The sequence below is a fragment of the Rhododendron vialii genome, chromosome 9a, assembly GCF_030253575.1.
Source record: "Rhododendron vialii isolate Sample 1 chromosome 9a, ASM3025357v1".
Lineage (NCBI taxonomy): Eukaryota > Viridiplantae > Streptophyta > Magnoliopsida > Ericales > Ericaceae > Rhododendron > Rhododendron vialii.
The window spans coordinates 22,850,103-22,866,555 of NC_080565.1; the positions used below are offsets into that span (position 1 = coordinate 22,850,103).

The 16,453-nt window shown below is 37.7% G+C and overlaps 1 protein-coding gene and 1 long non-coding RNA gene across 6 annotated transcripts in view; both read right to left on the reverse strand.

Annotated features, from left to right (window-relative positions):
- Positions 1 to 10,822: 10,822 nt before the first annotated feature.
- LOC131301838 (sodium/hydrogen exchanger 8) overlaps positions 10,823 to 16,453 on the reverse strand; it is a 54,964-nt gene continuing 49,333 nt past the window's right edge. For all 5 annotated transcript variants that reach the window (XM_058328302.1, XM_058328306.1, XM_058328304.1 and 2 more), the window contains 2 exons: positions 11,688 to 11,992; positions 10,823 to 11,390 (listed from right to left, as the gene is read on the reverse strand). In XM_058328302.1, coding sequence (XP_058184285.1) covers positions 11,070 to 11,390; positions 11,688 to 11,992 — 626 coding nt within the window. In that variant the 3' untranslated portion in view covers positions 10,823 to 11,069. The remainder of the gene's footprint in view (positions 11,391 to 11,687; positions 11,993 to 16,453) is intronic.
- LOC131301840 (uncharacterized) lies at positions 14,993 to 16,442 on the reverse strand. The gene is made up of 2 exons (XR_009191450.1): positions 15,647 to 16,442; positions 14,993 to 15,356 (listed from the first exon to the last, which is right to left on the reverse strand). It is a non-coding gene; the product is annotated as an uncharacterized LOC131301840 (long non-coding RNA).

Genomic DNA, 16,453 nt, shown 5'->3' on the forward strand with positions numbered 1-16,453 from the left:
TTCTAAAATGGAAGGAACCATAGAAGTAGAGAATTCAAAGCGGGGGGGGGGGGGGGGAGGGAATCATTTATACTATATACTACGGGTGTGTTTCACTTTAACTAAAATAAGAGCTTATTTTTCAAATAAATATTTATTTTTTGAATTAAAATAATTACTTAACTCTCTCTCTTATATGGAATTCATATTTTTATTCATTCCTCTACACTTTTTATGAAATGTAAACTTCATTTTCCTTGAAAATGAAACTAAATTTAATCAGTAACATAACAAATTTATGTTTTATTTCACATGAAAACCTATTTTCTTTCTTTCTTTTTACTGTTGTGAAATTTTCATAATTTTTTTGCGAGAAAAGAAAGTAAATTTCGAAAGCCATACATGTCGATCCATTGATGCACCGGACAATAAGAAAAGAGTTCTCACTAATATATTTTTTCCGTCTCCATGCTCAAACGGGCAAGACGCTAGTTCTTCCCTATTTTGTTGTGGACTAAAACACATTTTTCGCTTAGATATCTATCACTCTAGTGGGTTTTCGATATCATAATTGTGTTATTTGTTTATTCAAAATCTTTTATGATCAATTGTTTTGGGATTTCTGGTGAATAGGTAAAGTGGACAATTTATCATCGAATCTACTTGATTAAATACACCACGAGAATGCTTGTTTGATAGAGTTTGATCATGACAATATGATTGATCATTGTGGCGCCCCTCTCCGGATCGAAGAAAAACGAGATTTGCCATCTGGATTTTTGAAATTGATAATATGAGAAATCGATGATTTATTTTGAAAAAAGCTTTTGGTCCGGCGAGAACGTTGAAACTTTGGGTTCGGGAGCCAGGTTACATGCAAGGAAGGTTTTGTTGAAAAAAATACCCTGGTATAAACTGATCTCTACTTAACATTTTAAAAGAGGAATTCAATATCATTTGAAAAACTTAACTTTACAACAACAACAATACTAGCAAGTACAGTAGTATATATTGCAGGGGATGCAAAATGTACAAGATGTAAGTGAATAATGTACCTACAGAAATGTCAAAAACAAATACAGAAACATAAAACACCGCACTGCATACTGAAACGCCGTGCGGCATACCTAAAATGCCGCGCAGAATTTTTGTTCCTGCACTTTTCCATAACAGCATATTTCATGTTAAAATTTGAACTACAAGCTTCGAAAATGGATTTTAAACATGTCGTCACTGAAAATGGTTTAATAAGCTTCTGAGTTCAAACTTCCACATGAAATATCATGCCAAGAGGCATCAAAAATGGTTTTAAGACATAAAATGAGTCTAAAAAAGAGGTTTCAATAGAAAAACAAGAGATTTGAGCATAAAAATCGGAGGTTTTGACTTCACAGGCCCTGATCAACCTGCAAGTCAGAACCAAAGTCCCGTGCGGCGTACCTCATTGTGCCGTGCGGGGTTTTGGACCACCACAAGACACTATAAGTCCAATGCAGAAACTATTTTTGCTACTTTTTGAATGTACAACTCGTTTGAGGCCAAAATCCAATATAGAATGAGTAGGAAAGGTTTCAGTGAGCTCCTCTCAAAACCAAAACGTGGTTTAGTCTAAGGAATTGTTATACCTTTCTTGTTCGGCTTGCAAATGTTTGAAAATGGAGGTATGGAAGTGAGTTTGACTTAGAGAGATGAAAATCAGAGGGATTTCTGAGTTTAAAGGAGGTTTCTTGGAGGTTTTGAAGCTTCAATTGATGGAAATTGTTCGGCTCCGAAATGGCTCAAGGACTGAGCGGGCGTGCCAAGACTTGTCGCGTCTAACGTAAAGGGCTGAGCGTCCCTTTTCTGACTTCTTCACCGTGAGGGCGATAGTGCTGCAAACCTAAGGGTTGGATTGCAGTGTTGGTTCGTGGTTTTGCCTCTACGAGCGAGGACTTAATAATTTCCTAACCTTGTAGGAAAAGAAGTAGCAACGTAGAATGACTTTATTATATCGTGATAATAAGGTCGGGAATACAAAAGAGATATGAATAACTTTATTATGTCGTAATAATAAAGTTGGGGTACAAAGGAGATAGAAAACCCGAACTACTTAGTGAAGTAATTGAGTAAATGAGAGAGAAGTGAGATAATTGCTTCACTGGGAAGGCTTTGGTTTTTTAAGTGTTGAGCTTGATTGGTGTAGGGACCATTTTTTCTTCTTGTCTTCTAGTATTTATGGGCCAAGAGTCTTCGAATTTTCTGCATGCAAGGAGCTTGTTGTCCTCTTCTCGTGGCGCCATGTGTCTTTTGTAACTTTCCCTTCATAAGATCATGGGATAATGGGTAGTTATTGGAAGTTACAAAAGATTACGGGCAAATAGCGCACTGGTCCAGATCTGGGCCAAGTTTCCCGCCTTCACCAAGAGCTGACATGTGTCCCGAGTAGGCCTCAGATGTTGCCACGTGTCCCAAGTAACTGCCCACTAACATATTTAGTGGGGTCATGAGTAGTTATTAGAGGTAAATAACAATTACCCATGTGTTTATTTAATCATGAATAATTAATAGGATAATGGGCCTATTTCTCTTCCTTCTTTCGTGGGTTACAAAAAACCCCCAGCCATTTGACACGGTCAAATGGTTTTTCACCAGGCAACAACTTCTTTCTTTCTTTCCACTTTTCATGGGCCACTTGGGTAATGGGCCGTTAAAATAAATTAAATGACCTTTTAACATGTTTTTGCCCACAAAATATTTACCAAGTTTAAATAAGTCACGGGCCAATTCGAATTCTTTTTGCATATAGATCCAAAACTTTCCAAACTTGAGCCCGAGTCAAACTAAAATTAATTGGGCCCAATACATCTCTATTTTTTGGCCCAATTTAATTAAAAGATAATTAAATGGCCTTCCAACGCTTGCCCAGGACTGGGTGCCAAAAACGGGTGTAAATAATGCCCCCCCATGCCTTGATCTTGTTCAAGATCTAGGCTTGTAAATTAGGACAGAGTTCAGTTTTTGGCATAACCAGACGAGTACTTATCGCTAGATTTGAAAAAATAATCAGGCTTACTTAGCCTAAATATCCTTTCAAATTTTCAAACGCTTAAGCTTAAAAGATAGTCAGGCAATAAATACACCTAACAACTTTTCAAATTTCAGAATATATCCTTTAACTGAGTTTGGATCCCTCTGGTTTGAATTAAATCGAATCTCAACAGTTTCCAAGATAGAAACCCCACCGAAGAGTCCTGTCAACAGCAATAATTATCACCTCCCTAGGCCCAGGGGACACGTGTTAACACCCCAGGCCTTGCATTGGCTTGCATGCAGTCTTTTCCGCCGTTAGGACTTTTTTGGGTCAATCAAAAGTCCAATTCTTGATTTAATTCTTCGGTTTTGATTAAGGAGAGAGAGAGAGAGAGAGAGAGAGAAACAACGGCGCCTCTTGAATCTTGTACTGTCCCTCATAAAAACTCCATTCTTGAATTTTCATTCTCTCTCTACATCCTTTCTTGCACAAACTCGACCCAGAAAAAAACCCTAGACCTTCATCGCTTTCGCTTGTGTTTCTAATCCTTAACAGAAATGGCCACTCATAAAGCCCACACACTGCCTCCAAACCCTAACAGCCTCGCCGTACAGATTCGCAAGATCTTGGCCGACGAACACATAGCAATCACTAACGACACTTTGGTAATTGCTAACGCTGATCGAGTCGGTCTAAGGCCTGCGTTCCAGCTAGGGTTCCCTCCTCAACTTTCTTCAATGTATCCTCTGGCAGAAGAAGTCCTTCCTTTCGAGTCTCCCAACCTTGACTGGAGTCGATTTACCACGGATATACCCAACAGGCTTTGGCACAGACCTGACGTCAAATACGTTGAGTGGCTTGATCGAGTGATGGAAGCTAAGGGAGATCTATGGAGGCAGATTGGAATCATGGACGCTATCCTGCTTAGTAGATCTTTGATCGACATAGACAAGAACCTATTTCTTGCTGCTTCTCAATTTTGGTCAGTTACCACCAACTCCTTTCACTTCAAGGTAGGCCTTATGAGTCCTACTCTTCAGGATATTGCTTTTCTAACAGGCCTTCGTCCTCACGGGATTTAGGCCAACTATTTTCTATCCCAAAAAACCCCCTATTTTGAGTACAAAGAGCCCTTGTCGTTCTCCCCTTTCATCAATCATTATGCTCAAAAGGGTCCTGTTGAGGATGGTGAACATGTCGCTTTCCTTCTTTACTGGTTGAACAAATTTGTGTTTTGTGTCTCTGCCAATAAGGTTACCAAAGACTTCATAGATCTGGCCTGTGCCCTAGCTTCGGGGCAGAAGCTGGCACTAGGCCCTCTAGTCTTGGCACATCTTTATCGTGGAATGAAAGAGTTGTTAAGTAACAAGTTTATTTTTGCTCTCGGTCCACTGTGGATCATCACCTTGTGGTTGTGGTCCTATTTCCCCAAACTCGCCCCGCCTATGAACAAGAACTCAAAAAACACCTGTTATGGACTTCACTATGTTGATACTTGTGGCCCTAGACATGCCTTCAGTGTCTACTTTAAGTTTTTCTATCACGAACTCGTGAGTATGGGAAAAAATTTGATGCCCTTTGTGAGAGATACCATGCCTTGGTGGTTAAAAAGAGGTGCGTCAGACTTTGGAGATGACTAGCTGCTACTGAAAGTAAAACTCTCTAAAATGCATGAAAGGATGTAAATAGCGGGAAAAGAAAAACAAAAGAATTGAAAATTTACTCAAACTTTTTAAGGAGACAACCATTGATTGCATGTCCCCTTAAAAAGTTAAATTCTCCGTACAAGACGAGCAATATAGGATGGAGGGAGTATCATAATTTTCTGATGGCTTCTTCAATAGAAGAGTGAGAGTGAAAAAGGATGTCATTTCCAGTATCTTTAGGGTCTTTATATCGTAAACCACAAACCTCAGGCAGTGTTAGTGAAATTTACCCTAGAAATACATCTGTGTGGACGATTGGACCAGAAGTCTTACAATTTTTCTAATGTATGGGTGTGCAGCGCGATTTTAAGGAGTAAGAGGGTATGCAATGTGATTTGGGAAAATCCAAGGGGTGTTCTAAAATTTACCCTAAATCGAATGCTCCTCACATGTAGGCATTGTGACGCGATGATGTCAGATGAAGCAACACGTAAGTTGCAACATGTCAGCATGCTGACGTAAGCATCACCAGTGCTTCCAACATCGCTGGATGAGTTTTACAGTGAAATGATTTTGTCACTTTTTTTTAAACGTTACTCCTTTGCAAGTAGTATATTTCTGCACCGGAAATATTGCAATTGCAGGTGAGTGGCGTTAACAAAAAATGGAGTGGCAAAATCAGCGGCTTTTACATACTTCCCCAAAGAATGTAACCAGCGGGGTCTAATGACGGTAGCCGTCACAACAAAAAATTTAGAAAATGCAATTATTATATGTGAAAAAAAAATTATTCTCAACTTATATAGTCTTGTTACTGCTAGGTTTTTTTTCTTATTTTTTATTATGTACTAGTCACAAATCTTCTATTTCGTTTTTTAAGAAATGAGACCGAAAAAAGTATTCCAAAACTAAATTCAATGGGCCAAAGTGAAATAATATAGATGATGATGTGTAATTAAGAAAAAAAAAACCCTCCACATTCTAACCCTAAAACAACTTAACCTAGAAAATTAAGAGAATTTAATTATAATACCACTCTCAAATTTATAATGTGTGGTTAAAGTTAAAGTTAGTCTTTTTTCATTCTCTATGTGAAGAATCCATATAGGGATTTGGAGAGTGGCATTATGTCCAAAATTAAAGTTACTCTTTTTTCATACTCTATGTGGAGAATCCAATGTCCAAAATTAAAGTTACTCTTTTTTCATACTCTATGTGGAGAATCCATATAGGGATCTAGGGAGTGGCATTATGTCCAAAATTAAAATTAGTCTTTTTTCATACTCTATGTGCAAATGACAAACATCATTTACTATACTTTTTGTTATGTTATTTTAATTTTTTCTGGAGCCAATGATTATTAATATTGTAATGCATCTTTTTATTTTTTTAGTATACATTTCGCCACTACTAGGGTAAAATTTTGATTCCATCCCTGCAGTCCCTCCATCCTATTTTGATAGTCTCATCTTGGGATTCAAACTTTTTAAAGAAGCATAATGATTAGATCTAAAAGTATTTAGCTTTCTAATTATTCTCCTATCGGAAATATGAAAGCAAACAATTCCAGTATTGGCTTACTAATTAAGTCGGACTTGTATTTATTCGGGGTTTTTTTTGCATTTGTTATAGATTATTGATACGTCTCTACAAACAGAATCAGGAAAATAAAATATGAACCAACTAAATTTTTTTGAAATAAGGACAAAATAATCCAAAAAGTCTATTTGTTTGGATTATTTTTTCTTTGGTGAAATTTCTACAATTTGACAATAATTTTTCACTTTTTCAATTCACAAAAAAATTGACGCAAAACTAACGATGGTAAACAAAGAATAAAGGGTAAAAATATAAAATATAAAATATAAAATTCATGCAGGATTATTAAGCCAAAACGAGCAAGAGAACATCTCTAATGACGTCTTAAAATTTTGAGTTACATTATTCAGTGCTCTTTGGAGCCCTGCCACTTGATCCGGGCTTAGGGCTTGCTCTACACCTCCGCCACACATCGATATGGCAGCTCACAAACTTGTGACAGAGAATGTCTTTGGAGCACCACGTGCAGTACTGTGCAAAAGAATTTAATAATTAATTTTCACTAAATTTGTGTCTTTAAATGTGTTTTTTACAACAACAAAATAAGCTCCGCATTTCGTGTGTTGAAGCATTGCTAATTTATGGAGCAACTGAGTACTTTAATGACTTAGCAGAAAAAAAAAAAAAAAAAAAAAAAGAGAGTACTTTAATGGATTAATTAAAAAGTGGGTTATTTCTTTAACAAATGTCAAAGCTCTTTTAACTACTATATATATATATAAATGTTAAAACAGAAAGTGGAAGAAGTACTCATTTGTTTTTATGATCCACGTACGTAGTGTTTGTCATCGTAAAATACATCTAGAACACAAATTAAGATAGCATAATAATTGAAAGTTTGAAAACTCTTTTTCTTTAACACATACGTATATAGGAGGAGTAATTATTAATTAGAGATGCTATAAGAATCAACGTACCCACCATCTCAACTCATCGAACGTGGTCAAAATAAAATTAAAGCTGCTGGTTCAGAATTTGACTTACATGCTCAAAGCATATATTCAAGTACGTTTTGAACTCTTTTAGTTAGTGGGCCCGTTGCTACGTCACCGGCAACCATATTACTATTACTTGTTCATCACATTCCCATGTCAGCCGTCTAGATATCTATTGATGAGAAATGTCACAAAATTTAATTGGTCACATATATTTTTTTATTTTTTTTTATTTTTAAGGCTCTATGCTTACATTCATAACTAGGGATGTCGATATTGACCCAAATTAACTCACGAATCCCCCAATTTATTTTTAGCTATTGATTCCTTTTATTAGGTTTTAGATATAGCTAGCAACTGTGATTTATTCGTTGTGATATCCTCCCGTTTGAGGACACACATACGTACTGTTTTTTATTTTCTTTTTGTCTTTTTTGGTCATAAAGATACTACTCTATCGGAAGTCCCCCAAATCTCTATCTATCTATATATAGGAAAAGCAACCACTTTTGACCTGCACAATGATGGACTTAAGTGGGCACCTAGCTAGCTAGCAGGATATATAAATTGGTCCACATCTAATTCACAAGGCAAACTTGGATAATAAAGGAATTATAGAGTACTTTAGTGACTTACTCAACGTAGGGCCACTTTGCCTTAAATAAATTAAGTGTTCAATAGGAATAATCATTTCAAGATTTAGAGGACCTTTTCAAGGTTTATTAAAATTTGCAGCTTAATTGTGAGTGTGTTTTCTTAAGCAGTAGTAAGTTCCTAAAAGTCAAAAAGAAACAGGCAAAAACAATTGAAGTTCATCCATGACACAAACACAATAACATGATAAATGAGTGCTGTCTTGAATTTATAATCAAATTCTGATTTAAAAAAAGAAAGTAAATTATACTTTTTATTGAACTGCGAATGTATACTCAAATTGAGCATCAGCAGACAAAAACAAGGCCATCATGCATATATATTAGAATTCTCCCCATATCTCGATCAGAATTAACAGAAACAGAAGATTTGAAGAAATGAAAACAGTGAATTTTATTTGGGAGAGAGAAACAGAGAGAGAGAGAGAGAGAGAGAGAGAGAGAGAGAAAAGGACCTGTGTTAAGAGAGAGAGAGAGAGAGAGAGAGAGAGAGAGAGAGAGAAAAGGACCTGTGTTAGGACCAAAAGGCATGTGATATGAGAGAGAAGCTAGCCACTACCATACATATATAAGAAATTGCAGAGTGTTGAACATGAATTGAAACCCATTCCAATATTAAACACAACTACTGTAGCTGCTTCAAGCCGATCAAACTAATTAAGATGGAGTACGCGCGTACAAAAACTTTTCAAAGAAAAACTAGTAGTAAGATACTACTACTACTATTACGTACGTACTCCACAACAACAAAACTAGCGCGCTCTCAACAACCTCCTTGACCCGTCGTACCTACCTGACCCAAATCAAGCCCCACATATATAATTGTACAGATCTAGACAGACAGAGAGAGGAAAAGATCGAAGAAGTGGAATTCTTTTCTTTTATTTTCCTAAAACCAGGACCCATATATACAACAAGAAGAATCATAGTACATAAAACAAAGAGTTGGACTCGATCACTTCCTGGTTAACCCATACCTGACCCGGACAGAGAGAAGAAGAACAAGAAGGAATTCCCCCCTTATTTATCCTCCCAACAAAACCGACCCACATAAAGTACGCCGCAATATTAATAATCACGGAATGGAAGGCAAAACCACTGACTTCTTCAAACGGCGCCGTTTCCCACCTTGGGAACAGAGACATGGAAAGCACATTTTAAGAACGTTCCTCAGAACCTGGCCCCTTTTTGGGATCCAACGAGGCGCAGTAACGGCGCCGCCACCCGCCGCCGCCGGGGCGGGGTGGCTTTTGGTTGGATTGGGAGCAGCCATGTGTGCGGAGATTTTGGTGTAATTGAGGTGAGAGAGAGAGAGAGAGAGAGTAAAAATAATAATCGAGACTGGAAGAGGGAGATCGAGGGAGAGTACCGACCATGGTATATAATACTAGTAACAAGTTTTGGGTCGGGTGGGGCGGGGTTTCTTGGGGTTTCTTGGTCCCTAAGGCAAAACGCAAGCCATTCTCTTCTCGTCCTAGTAGAGTAGTACGGAGTATATATAATAAAGGGCAAAGATAGAAGAAATACAGGAAGTGAATGGGGGTTGATTTGTCGATTTATATAACTCAAAAAAAAATCAGAAAGTTTAATGGCGAAGGAAGGACGTGTTAAATCCTACTCCATCCATCCTTTCGTCTCCAATTGTAAATCTGTCTACTACAGGAGTATTATTATTTTATTTTATTTTATTTAACTAATTTAAATGGAGTAATAAAATTGTTCTCAATTTCAAATACTATGTATACTCTTCTTATATACTACTACTACTAAAATGGAGCATTAAAAAAATGTACTAGTCCGTCCGTGTTGTATTCCCAGCTATTTACTACTCCTGGGTAGGATTAGGAAACCAAACACGCGTTGAACTGGAGGATTAAAAGAAACACGAAAAAGGAAAAAAAACAGAAGGAAAAACGCGTGGGACCACCTTCAGTAAAAATCTCGAACCAAGAGTATTACTATTGTTCATCTCATATGGGGAGTGGAGGAGTGAGGAGTCACGTAGTAGTAGTAGTAGTAGTAGTACTCCAGCTCCTATCTATCAACTGTCAGCTACAGTATTACTACTGTATTCTGTTAATTTCGAAACCCTAGCTAGGCGCCGATACTCTACTGCTACTGGTTTGGCTCAGCTAGTTCAGCTGGCTCTGCATAAACAAACTTCTTCGTCCACAACAAACAACAAACACTTAAAAGTTAGTCCATATAATAAGTACTACTACTAGTAATATATACTCCTCCTACCGAAACCGTACATTGCAGTAATTATTCTACTGTATGTACTACTCCGTATTAGGTACTGCCTTTTTGTTGTATACTCCTACCATGGGTTCTTTTTTGCAGTCTACCCACTTCTTTAAGAGATAGGGCTGACAAACCAAGGGTTCCATCTTGTATTTGCATATTTCGTAAGTAAAATAAAAGCAGCTCCTTTGATGTCGATTTGTTACTTGATCAATCTTTAACATGCTTTTCAAAACTCGTTAAGCTTTCAAGTGCAAGTCAACTTGAGATGGAGGAGAAACAGAGGGTTGAAAGACAAATATCGCTCGTGGGATTGCGAGTGGCTTGTTGGTGCTAGTAGCGGTAGTTTAGTTTGGTGGCAACAAAGAGGTGTGATTTTGCTGATTTAGTGAAGGATCACCTATATTTTCTAAATTAACTTCAAATTCAAATTGCAAATAACCACTTCCGTGACAAGGTTAATTTTTATTTTTTTGTGTTTTTTTGCAGGGAGAAAAAGAGAACTTCATATGCATAAGTGAGTTATACATGAATCTATAATTTGTTGCACTTTCATTCTGTTGCTTACAAACGGCCCTAATAGGGTACATAGGATACAAGTTTCAGTATGTGCATATGTGAATCCTTTATGGCAGGTATTAATTATCAAAACACGTCATTAGCTGTCATTTTTCCAAAAAAGAAGACAAGTTCACATGTGAGAGAGAGAGAGAGAGAGAGAGAGAGAGAGAGAGATACAAAAATATGGGAGAAATCTTGAACGCTTCAAAAAGACAATCCTGACCTTTCATGGAATTTCTAAATGTACCCGTATTCAAAACTATGATCACTTGTAGTCTACAGGAACTTATCTTCAAGTTGAATTTCATATGTGCTATATTGGACCCATCACATGATGTCATTAGGCATTCAAGGTGCCACATCAAATGCTAAACAAATGCGTGAACACGTGTGGTCACAAGAGTAACACTGTTCTGAAACAGTGTATCTAAAGAAACAACCATTAAGGTTGGCGAAAAGAAAGCCTACTTGGTGAATCAATCCGTACGATCAGTTCATCCTCTGCACCAGACTCATCGCTTGAATCATTCATTGCATGACTCTCTTTTGTAGTGCGAGAACTTTCAACTTCGCGTGCAAGATCTTGTCCTTTGAGCTTTTGGACTGCTTCACGGTTCTTTCTCACAGTAGAAGACCCTTCCGATCTCACAGAAACCAAAACTCGTTCATGACTTAAGGGAACTATTGGGTAAGACAGACTGTGAGATGGCCTTGCTTGATTACTCCGTGTGGAACTTGGAGTTCGCAGCTGGTGTATATTGACCTAAAGTATGAAACAACGTAGGTAGCAAGCTGAAATGAGAAGCAAAATTTGAAAGAATGGTCGATTGTCAGGCAGTAACTTATGCAACCTTTTCATTATTATCTCGGTGCAACTTTATTTCCTTAATTACACTCAGCAGAAAAGAATAAAAAGAAAGCAGAAAGGAATCCTAGGGTCCTATGTACTACGTAGTATAAGTTTTACTTTGGCGTCAAAGAGGTTTTTTTCCGAGTTTTTTTTTTAAACCTAGAAGTTACTTCACTACATAGACTCAAAGAACAGATAAACTGAAAGTACCATGCTTCCATAGATGCTCAGCTGCATTGCCCTGGCAGACAAGCTGCTTGCTTGTTGATCAATCTCGTCAGGATTTTGATCAGTTTCCATTGGCTTGTAGAAATTTTCAGGCCAGCTCATCAAACCAACATGTTCTTTACTGAGGGATCTAGAGGTGTGATCAACTGGATGTGGCACAAATGAAGATGACCTTCTCTGCAGAGCCTTCTTGGATTCAAATGCAGCAATGTCAAATATAATTACTCTTGCCCTAGTCTCAACTTGATACAATGATCCATGATGAGGAAAAGTGGTTTGCTTGAAACCTGTCACATGGAACATAATGATTAAACAAAGGGCACAGTTTCATTAATTTCCAAACGTAACATGGACTTTATTTCATTTTCAGTTAATTTTTCAATGATGTGGAAACGATTTCCAACTGCCTGTCTTTGCGACTGTCTTCAATTCAGAAACCGAAGGATTGATGACGCAGGAGCTTAGACTTGGCAGCCGTGCGGACGACGAAGGGTTATCTTCATTAGTTCAAGGTGTCTATTTAGTGTCTAGTCAAAGTGTCTGTCAAGTTTCTAGTCATGTCTTTAATTTCTAGTCAAAAGTATTTAGAGTCATTAATATTGCACACATATGCATGTAGTTAGTTACATGAAACACATCATTCTAGGTTTATCATTGTGCATGTAGATCAAGGGTCGTCTAGGTAATTTGAAAGGTCTGTCTCGAAAATCGTCTAACCTTCATTGAGTCTTGAAGAGTCATCTTTTGTAATGCCTATTTATAGGTGATCTAATGAAATGAGAAGAAGAGTTTTGAGTTGATTGGTAAATTATTTGCAACTGCGTCTTGCTTCGAGTGAGTGATTCCTCCTATAATCAAGTGTGTGACTTGGTCGCATCGAGTGGCATCCGCGATTGAACGTTGAGTTGCGTCCACTACCCCCGGTCGAGTGGCATCCCGAGACCATCCTAACCTCGCAGGTCTCGGCCTACGTCAAATTGGTATAGGAGTGGTGATCCTGCCCTGTTGAGTTTTCATTCCGTGACACTTGAATATTCAATGTTTCGCATGAATGAAAGACCGAGGACATATCACAACAACAATGAAGTTGACGCAGTTTTGACCCCATGGAAGATGAATGATGACATCATACTTCTTGGAATGAACTTGGAGGAGATATTCTCGTATAGAGACTCATCCCCTCTATAGGAAGTTGATTGGACTCTACCTCTGAGGTACGATGAATATACAAACGATGTTTCCTAATAACTAATAAAAGTGATTTTGATCGCATGGTGAGTTCTAAAGATTTCAAATAATATACAAACGATGTTTCCTAATAACTAATAAAAGTGATTTTGATCGCATGGTGAGTTCTAAAGATTTCAAATATTTCCGAGAAAACTTGATTGGCGAAAAAGTTGATGGAGTTGATGTTGTTAGTCATGAAATGATTGATAACTTGGAGTTACATGCAACAGAACCATCCCAACAATGTAAGGAATCCTTTTGGTTAGCGTTTTCAAAAAAAGACATCGTTAAGGAAGTCCTGAGTGAGCTAATTTTCTTGGATAGAAATACAAAAGATTATGGAAGTAAAATGGCAAGGAGTAGTTCCTTAGTTGCAGGAAACTCCTAAAATGGAGCCGCTTCCTCCTTGGGAGCCTGCTTTTGCGCTCCCAATTAAGGAGCTTGACGGGAACCAGCTCCCATTGAGATAGGAGCTCGCTCCTTACAAAGATGGGAGCTTTTGTATGATCTTTGTATAGGAAAACAAGGATTTGTCACTTGGCTTTATTCATTGATCTTCAATGAACACATGATATCTAGCCCAAGTCATGGTATCTTGAAAAGAAAATCATATATTGTAACACTAGCCCATTTCTTACATTTATGGCGGACTTGACCCATATTTTTACTTCTTAAAATGATTGTACTTTCAAAGTGAATACTCTATGCTACATTATTTTTATAATATATGTACACGCTACTCTTACGCTCCCAACCTTGGGAGCTTCTGTATTCCCTCGCCCCCCCGCTCCCGCTTCATGCAACTAAAAGTAGTTCACATCAAGTTGACTTTTGGTCTGGTTTCGTAGTTCCATTGCAGATGGTCGATGGCCAATTTTCAAGAGTCGTGAGATTGTTCTATTTGTTGATTGGTCACAAACCTAAATTCAAGCAACATCTAAGGCAACAAACCAAAAGATGGAAAAGTGTTGTTGGTCAACCAGTGGACCGTGGAAAGTTAAACTCGAGGACAAGTTCTTTTGAAGAAAGCAAGTATGACGCAGGAGCTTAGACTTGGCAGCCGTGTGGACGACGAAGGGTTATCTTAATTAGTTCTATTTAGTGTTTAATCGAAGTGTGTCAAGTTTCTAGTCATGTCTTTAATTTCTAGTCAAAGTATTTTAGAGTCATTAATATTGCACATATGCATGTAGTTAGTTACATGAAACACATCATTCTAGGTTTATCATTATGCATGTAATTCATGGGTCGTATCGGTATTTGAAAGGTTTGTCTTGGAAATCGTCTAAAATTGTGTCTTGTGTCTTGTGTCTTGTGTCTTGAAGAGTCATCTTTTGTAATGCCTATTTATAGAGTAATCTAATGAAATGAGAAGAAGAGTTTTGAGTTGTGATTAGTAAATTATTTGCAATTGCGTCTTGCTTGGAATGAGTGATTTCTCCTATAATCAAGTGTGTGACTTGGTCCCGTCGAGTGGCATCCGTGATTAGTAGCGTCGAGTAGCGTCTTCGCTACCCCCAGTTGAGTGGCATCCCGGGACTATCCTAACCTCGCGGGTCTCGGCCTCCGTCAATTGACTACATAACACACTTTCATACATTTCAAACAATAAAATTGCCGTCTTCATTTTTTTCCTTACTCTGGAAACAATTCCTAAAGATTCTAACAAAACAAACAATGGAACGTATTTAGCACAAGGAAAAATAAGGAGAGAGGAAAGAAGGGAAGCGCTGTCAAAAGACATGCATTTTTGGAGACGCTATTGTAGACGTGCAGGTTTCGTAGTCATGAGTCATGACTAGAGAACAAAAAAAAAATGAATTTAAATAACTTGTTTCAGAAATGGTAAGAAGGATATAGGTTCATTGGATATCATGGAACAAGATGCCCTTGACACCCTTGACAGAACTCAATGCAGAAAACAGAATCATGTTTTCCAACCCCAATTGATTGGTACTTAAGACTCAGTTTGGTTTGGTTTGGCTAGAAAATAGTAGGGGTTCATCTTTGTCAATATACCGAGAAAACTGGTATGTTGACACAGGCACCCAAATTCCTTTTCTTTTGTTTTTTGGTCAGGAGGCACCCAAAATTCATTACATGGCTAGAGGACAAAATCGAAAGTAAATTTATAGAATTGTTTCCGCAAATAACTCCGTCCATGTCATGCTCAGAATCGTATTTTTCACACAGCCCATCCCAAACCCGGATAAAGGAGGAGGTTGTGTATTGGATAGCTAGCAGCTAGCACGTAAAAGATCTCGTTAGATACTTATGACATGAAGTGATTAAAGAAAACAGGACGCATACCTCAATTGATTAGGACTTAAAGTTTGGTTTGGTAACTTGTTACAGCAAATAGTGGGGATCAATTCTGTTCAGCAGATTTTAGTATCAGGCCCACAAAGTATGGAAGAACATCTACTACTGGAAGTCCAGCAGACAAATTAGTTTAATTTCCAGACAAAGAAAACCAATGACGTTTGCTGGTCCTCATTAGGATAGACCTAGTCAGTGCAGTGAGCTCCAACATTGTGGGGCCTAGGGAGGGTCAGATATTCGGCCTTCACTTATAAATACATACCTATACATACTTACGTGCATACATACAGGAGCTAAATAGGACCTTGACAGAAATCAAGTTCTTTGAACGTCTTTGACATGCTAACTAACTTAAGTCCTATTGGCTACGTGGTTCTATTCTACATTACACTCTTTGAAGACCTTATCTGCAATAACTTCAAAGAAAGCATACATTTTCTTTGCACCTTAAACCTAGTTCTCTGTAGGAAATTCCGTTGTTCTTGCAGCACCATCCACCTGGTACGTACAATACTATTCTCTCTCTTTTTTGTGCTAAGTACATACAATATTATTCACCTTTTCAGTGGTTGAACCTCTTTACAAGAGACTAAAGAACCTTCTTTTTTCATTGAGCTCATGTCGAAAATGTCTTGAGACTCGGTTCTAAATATCCTTTTGAGTTAACAGCACTAGAGATTCATCAATGACATGTTGTAAATTCTTTAGACTCTCACTTCTGGATAACATGTTGAGTGAGCAGAATGAAAAGGCCATAAAAGCTATAAGCCTATGATAGTGAGACTAATCTTGCAGCAGAAACAAGAACAAACTCTGGTCTGAGGATCACCCCGTATCAAGTGCACACAACCAGAAACAAAAAACAAGGTACCACGTACTAGTAGTAATAAAAACAAAATAGGAGGATCTAAATTATACTTGCAGCAGAAGCAAGGAACAAAACTCCGTTTAGATAATTACCTCATCCAAGTGAACACAAAACCCAACCAACACGGAAATGTTAATTACCGATGCAAACAATAAGCTAATGGTGAACCCAAAACAAGAACGTTAGAACTTAGAGCCGTACATGCAACAGAAACAAGAAGTACCACACTAAGCACCCACGTGTTATTACACCTATTATGGGAAACAGTACAAAAATAAAAGGTGAACTACCACACGCCTATCCAAGGGGATGCTAAATAATTTTCAAT